This window comes from Athene cunicularia, assembly GCF_003259725.1.
Source record: "Athene cunicularia isolate RWA chromosome 4 unlocalized genomic scaffold, athCun1 chr4_part2, whole genome shotgun sequence".
Classification (NCBI taxonomy): domain Eukaryota; kingdom Metazoa; phylum Chordata; class Aves; order Strigiformes; family Strigidae; genus Athene; species Athene cunicularia.
This window is the reverse complement of record NW_020799099.1, coordinates 14,177,261-14,184,341: the sequence shown is the minus strand read 5'-3', so window position 1 is coordinate 14,184,341 and position 7,081 is coordinate 14,177,261. Positions and strand designations below refer to the sequence as shown.

At 40.3% G+C, this 7,081-nt stretch overlaps 1 protein-coding gene across 1 annotated transcript in view; it reads left to right on the top strand.

The window, feature by feature from the left end:
- The window catches only part of LOC113479719 (transmembrane protease serine 11E-like), a 42,959-nt gene extending 37,237 nt beyond the window's left edge, over positions 1 to 5,722 (top strand). Inside the window, exons 7-10 of the mRNA XM_026847977.1 lie at positions 1,857 to 2,052; positions 2,870 to 3,129; positions 3,908 to 4,050; positions 5,561 to 5,722. Coding sequence (XP_026703778.1) covers positions 1,857 to 2,052; positions 2,870 to 3,129; positions 3,908 to 4,050; positions 5,561 to 5,722 — 761 coding nt within the window. The remainder of the gene's footprint in view (positions 1 to 1,856; positions 2,053 to 2,869; positions 3,130 to 3,907; positions 4,051 to 5,560) is intronic.
- Positions 5,723 to 7,081: the final 1,359 nt, after the last annotated feature.

The following is a 7,081-nucleotide window of genomic DNA, read 5'->3' as shown; positions in this document are numbered from 1 at the left end:
GAGGGAGGGAGGGAGGACCATAAGAAAGTGTTTAGAAGTTACATCAGCCTGTGATTATAATGAAAGTGGTCTGGATTTTGGAATGGCTAGTAGCAAAAAAATTTTCTTTATGAAAATATAAGGCAATATGACTGGTCTTCTCAAGATATTGCTGTAGGGCTTAAGTTGAGGTAGTTTGTTTTAGAGATGTGTTTAAGCTTTCAGAGAAGGAAGACAGCTTGTTTGGAGATTTAATAGTCATGAAAAGCCATTTTTACTTACAAGTTGCGTTTCTTTTAACTCTGGGAAGGTTTGATCAGTTCCTTAGCATCAGGCTGTCAAGTAATGGAAGATTAAGTAACATCACTTTTTGGGTCCATTTTAGGTGCTGGTGTTCTGGGGCACTAATGGAACTGTGAGTTCTTCCCTGTGTTTGAATATTGACTGCTCAGGTAGTTGATAGGATTGTGCAGTTTTAGGATGAGTAATTGAGGATTACTAATAGCTTTCAAGAGGGAAACATGCTAGTACAGACAGTCTTAGCAATTACAGTATATTCTCCAGTTTCCTTTCACATGGAAAGTTCTGGACAGATAGATTTAGATTTCACTGATATCCTTCATTGTGGTTTTAAATCTCAGAACAGGGCAGAGTCTACACTGAGCACATGAACTTCTCAATATTGTATGACTGGTTTTTTTGTGTTTGTTGTTGTTGTTGTTCTTTTTCCCCCGAATTTGTGAACAGCTTTCAATCTGTTGTGTTATTGCTGCTGGTTTTGACTATGAGGTACTGTTAATGTAACCTTGCGCAGACCCTTCCTAGCAGGAAGGGGCAGAGGTTATACTCTGTGTGGTTCCAGAGTTTTGCTCTGAGGACTTCAAGGGCCCTGGGGCTGGAAGCTCTACAGTGACGTACTACCGATTTCTGCTTTCTTCCCCTCTGGGTCACTGTCTACAGGAGCCAGGCAGTGCAATGGTTTGAATTGTATTGTCACTGTGCAAATAATTCTTAGCTCTGTCTCTTTTTCAATGAATTGGGATAGTCCTGTCTGTCAACTTTCCTAATGTCCTAGCTGAAATCGGGGCCTGGATGAAAACTAGTGGGTCTTGGTCCAGGTAAGATGGATTTGATGCTGTTTGCATGGGAGAAGACAGCTAAAGCAGCTCTGTCAAGGAAGTTTCTAAAGCTACAGGGGAGCTTCAGCTGCTCCTGAATATCCTGAGTTTAGTGGCTGAAACCATGGATATTTTAATTTCTCTCTGGGTTTGGAGGATAATACTTCTTGTCATGGATGCACATCATGCTGGAGGTATCCATGCCTTTGTCATCTCTGGCTTGGATTCATGTGATGCTCTTTGCCTGAAATGTCTCTCCAGGTCCACTTGTGAATTACCATTTGTGCAATGTGCAGTTGCTGTTTCCAGGTTACATCTTGCTGATGCAATCTGTGTGCATGCGTGGTAAAAAACCCATGGTTTGGATCATTCCCCTCTTGGATTTTGCTTTGTTCATGTTTTATCCTAATGACAAATTACCTGGGACATTAAAGCTGGCAATCCCTGTATTTGGGAATTGTCCTGGGTGTGTGGTGAAGGTTTTGATCCTGATTTGGGCTGTTCATGCAGCTAAGCCTGAATGGTTGTCCATCATGGATTCCTGTAATAGTCAGTTGTTCATTCAGGCTTCTAACAGAATGGGTTGTGCATGAGGATCTCTGATTTGGGGGACTGGTGAAAGGTATATTTTCTTGTTGATATTAATACTGCTAGAGAACCTAGGTGGTGTGTAATTTTACGTTATGTTTTCCACAGCCATTGGTAGCCGTATTTACTAAACAGAAGACTAGCTAATACATTATTTCTCCTTTTTGACAGTCTGTGGGTTACGGCAGAATAGATCAGTCAAGTCAATGGCAAAATCATCATCATTGCGAATAGTCGGTGGATTGTCTTCTGCAGAGACTGGGGACTGGCCGTGGCAAGCTAGCTTGCAGTACAATAATATCCATCGCTGTGGTGCAACACTCATCAGCAACACGTGGCTTGTATCTGCAGCTCACTGCTTCAGAGAGTAAGTTCCCATCTTAGAGAGAATCTGCAGGAGAATGTGCCCCTTGTGTATCAAGTTGTGTGGCTTTCCAGATTTGCACCACACCCCTGACTCTTTCCAGGGGGAACAATTTTCTGCCTTCGAGGAGAAAAGTCAGGGTTAAGCAGACCCATCACTTGAATGTTTCAATGAGAAATTAAAGACTGTCTCTTTAGAACAGAACTGGCAATTGTCTGAGTGGAAATCAAAAGTAATTTGGCACATTGAGCAAAGAAGTGCAGAAAAGGTAATGTGATTGAAATGATATTTATTTCCTGTTGCACTAAATGTTTCTAAAGGTGCTCCTTTGTGCTACAAGTAGGTTGCTGCTGCTGCAGACTGCTACCAGAAGTTATAATCCCACATTTCTACCCCTCCATTCATCCTTGCACTCCCAGCATTTTTTTGTTTCAAGCATGACATTTGTGAAGCTGCAGGGCACGTAAGATGGAACAGCTGATTGAACAGATTATTAACATGCAAAAAGAGTGACAGAGATTAAGAGCTTTCTAGCAGAAGAGCTTTTTGATTTGATTACACCCTACAGCCACACAGTGGCTAGATCAGGGACAAGCTGGGGAGGAATATGAGACCATGGTGGAGGAAGGAAGGCAGGATTGCCCTCTTCATGCAGCAGCCCACAATTACGTGGGACACAGTGTTATGGAAAGTGATGGATGCCTTAAGAATCTAGTAGGGAGCTGACTTGGAGGAGTTTTACAGTAAAGGTGTTCAGCAGGTTTGAAATGCCTGACACATATTTACAGCTAAATACTTACACCACTCTTACCTTTTTCAGCATGAGTCACCCTCAGAAGTGGACTGCTACTTTTGGAGCTCTCCTGAAGCCACCAAGCTTAAAACGACCAGTCAAGACTATTATTATTCATGAAAAGTACCGCTACCCAGAACATGATTATGACATTGCACTTGTGCAGCTCTCTAAACGAGTTGAGTTTACGAGTAGCATACACCGTGTTTGTCTGCCTGAGCCATCTCAGACTTTTCTGTACAATATTTATGCTGTCATCACAGGCTGGGGAGCACTTACAAATGACGGTGAGTCCTGAGTCTACCAGGTGACCTGTATGTTACATAAATGGTAGCTCTGATCTACTAGTGATAGCTCTTCTGTAGCGTATGTTCTATGGCAGCAAGGCTAATGCTTTGTCTGAGTAATAGGTTTGTTTCATTGGAAGGAGCAGTTTCTTGTTGTAAAATTAGACTGGACAAAGACAGGGCTATAATCCACTGAAACAGAAAACAAGAAGAAAACTCTTCTCTTTTTCCAGCCTTTCCATTTCATATTGTAGATTCTTAAGACAGGTAGTCCAGCCATTCATGTGTTTATATAGCACCTCAAACAATGTTCTCCCAATTCTAGCCAGAAGCTACGGATAACTCTGTGGGCTTTCAGATAAATGTGCAGAGTGAACTGCAGATGGTGGTTTATCCAAGCTAGTGGTCTTATCAGGCCACACTAAAAGTAGATTTAGCAGTGAAACCAAGATGTCTTCATTTCATATTATCTTCCCAAATTGCTAGGTACTTTGTGTTCCATGGTATTATATGGAACATGTATAAAATACATGGTTTTACACTTAAGGCACTATGTACCATGCAATTGTTACTTCTGTCTTAATGGTCCAGTTCCTAAATTGAGACTATTAGTATGTACATTTTCCTTAAGGGCCTAACCTAGACAGATCAACAAGCAAAACCACCATATTAGACCAAGTCAATGGTTCTCCATAAAAGAACGTTAAATGCTCTTCCCGGATCTTAAAAACTACCAGGTAATTCTGTTGTTAAATAACCAAACTATATTTTCCCTCAGGTCCAACTCCAAATGCTCTTCAGGAAGCAACAGTGAAACTTATTGACTCAAACACTTGCAACAGAAAAGAAGTGTACGACGGGGACATAACACCCAGGATGTTGTGTGCTGGATACTTGGAAGGAGGAGTAGATGCTTGTCAGGTAACTGTAGCTAAAAAATAGAGTGGAAAACTATATTATTGCTGACTCCAGTATCTGGTTGACCAAATCTTAACTGACAGGGTATTAGTCCTTTAAATAAGCTCCATTCAAACAGAAATTAAGTTGTCAAATGAAATAACATTTAGTACATATCATTTAGCACATAAAACCCCTACTAAGAGAGCTAAATTTGTATAATATTCAGAATTTAAACCTTTCATAGCATGAAATTAAATCCTTATTCTGTAACTCAGAATAGCTGCTACAAGCCCATTTGCTTCTTGTAATTTTTTGTGTGTGAAATCTATTTGCCTGCAAAGTGATATGACAAGACATTGACAGAAATACTAAATTCTGAAATACTAAATATGATCTTAAAATTAAATGTCTTAAGTAGCCAAGATCAGACATCTGTACAGTTGGGAAGAAAGAAGGTTAAGAATGTAACAGTTAAGTTGCCAGCAAAAATGTACTCATTGAAATTAAATTCTGGACTGGATCATCTCACAAAAGATCTGTTATGATATAATCTTTGGTAATGGCCTTGGATCAGTGGAAGAAAAACTGTCTGAAACAAGCTATAAGGAAGCTAGGTGTAAATGGAGTGGTAAGGCTACATGTGTGGTGCACATTTGCAAATGGTGCAAGGAAATGCTTATGTTCAAATGAAAATAATTCCATAATTATAACTTTAAAAATTGTAATTTCTGTTTATGTTATTTACAAAGAATGTACCCTTTCCAGAATCCCAGTCCTGCAGATGTGCAGATGTATGTCCAAAGAAAACTCCCTGCAGAATAAGTTTGGGAGGCTCAATTCCTCTGTTCCTGTCTGACTTGGCATTGAACAGACCTGAGCAAAAGGGTGCAACTGCTGTTTATTTCAGTAAAGCATTTTGTTGGAAAGTGGAGAATTTGGTCCACTGTGTGAGGATTGCCTTTCAGTCTGTAAGGTTTCCAGTTTAACTGTTCTTACCATGTCATGCTATTAACAGTATCTGAATTCAGCCTTTGAAAGTGGCTAACTTCAAGCCAACTTCAGGAGATATGGTCTAATTAGGAGGCCAAGTTCCTGATTAAATGCTTTATGAAATGTTAATTGCTGATAGTGACTAAAAGAATTTGTTAAAACAATAGCAGTTACTTGGGGGGGGGGGAAGTTCCTGTTGGCTTAGATTGCTGTATGTATTTGTGTTTCCCTACTTTGTATGAGGCGGAAGACAAGGCAGGTGGGAAGCATTGTTTTACGAAATGTAAGAGAAGCTTTTTTTTTTTTTTTTTTTTTTTTTAACTGTCAAACCAGGGACAGGTCAGGAGGTTCCATGACAAACAGGAAAAAGCCACAGACTTCTCACTCAAATTTCAGAAACAGCCTGGATTCTGTACAAATGGCAGCCCTTGAAATACTGCTTGCTTTCTTCTCTTATTGGTCACACCCTTCTGTCTATGGAGATAATTGTATTTTCCCTTCTGATCCATTAAATCTTTTTTTTCCCCTCCTCTTTCTCTAGGGGGACTCTGGGGGACCACTGGTTACTCCAGACTCTAGACTGATGTGGTACCTCGTGGGAATAGTGAGCTGGGGAGATGAATGTGCCAAACCAAATAAACCTGGAGTTTACACACGAGTGACTTATTTCCGTGACTGGATTACCTCAAAAACTGGCATCTAATCCCAAAATCAAAAATGGATTTAACTACATAGACTATGTGTAACTCATATTTGTCCGTAATTCTGAAAAGCTATTTTTTTAGTATATATATTCTTATGTAATTTTGGTTGAAGCAACCTTTGCCTGCAGCAAGTGCTATCTTTGCTGTCAGAGATCCTAATCGCTTGTGAATCTATACTAAACATATGAGATTCCCTGCCTCATCTTTGAGCCTTGAAACATTCTCACTTATCAGAAATTATGAACTGACTTTATTGAACTAACATTTAAATGCTACCAACTTACCTGCTTTATGAACACATTTTCCAGGGAAAAAAAGGGAATTTTTCTTCAGCCATGGCCAAGGTCTGAAGCTGAACCTTCTTCCTTCAGTGAAGCAAATTCTGTCACAGCTGCGTTTCTAGCAAAGTGAACCCTTGATTATTATTCTTGTTAGAGACTATTATCTGCACAGACTGCAGCCAAGACCTTGGATGATCACCCTACTTGGTAGCCTTTGATAGGTAACAGTGGATCAGCCAGGACTGAGGTAGGTCCTAGCTGAGGAAAAGGAGGACTTCTGTGCTTGCAGTAAGTTGGAAGGGAAAGGAGAAAAGCTTGTTGTTCTTCTTTTGAAGCACATTTTTAACAGGAAATATTTTGTGAATTCTGTGAAGTTCAAGTTACTTGAAAGCGCTATTGTGGAAGTGCTTTATCATAATACTGTGGTGCTGCCCCTGCACCAGTTGCCTTCTAGATATACTCTGTTCAACTCACCGATGCTTAAGATACAGAAACACAAGCTCTACCCAAATTTGTTTGTAATAAGTGTGTCTCCATGAACAATCTCCCTGGAAGGAAACCCAGCATTTAAATTTGTGCTAATGGAAAAATAAATATTCACCCCAAATAAACTGGGAACTATCTTTTTTTCTCAAGAAATAGTGTATTTTTTCAAGGGTATGCCAGCCAGTGGAAACCATCTCACTGCAAAGAAAGCAATTAGTGATACTGTTTTGCTTCACTGATGGATTAATCTCTGCCATGAATTAATATGATCCTGTCTTATGAGGCTGAAGAGTAATTTCATACTAAGGAACTGTCTCGATATGAACTTCAGAGTAAATGCAATCCTTACACACCGATTAAGCACTTTTCCTACCTCTGCATGACATCTCACGGATTGCTGGTGGAAGGGGGTCCAGTGACGTACAGTCCCCTAGAGGTCAGGCCTTCAATATGAGGATCCAACATGTCACTCCAGTACTGCCTCCTGCAGTCTTTGAATGGCCACCGGATTGCTTAGGCTGTGAATGCAGGACTCACAGGAGTCTGTATGAGACATGAAAGAAGCTGCAAGCCCCACAGCTGAATCCACTG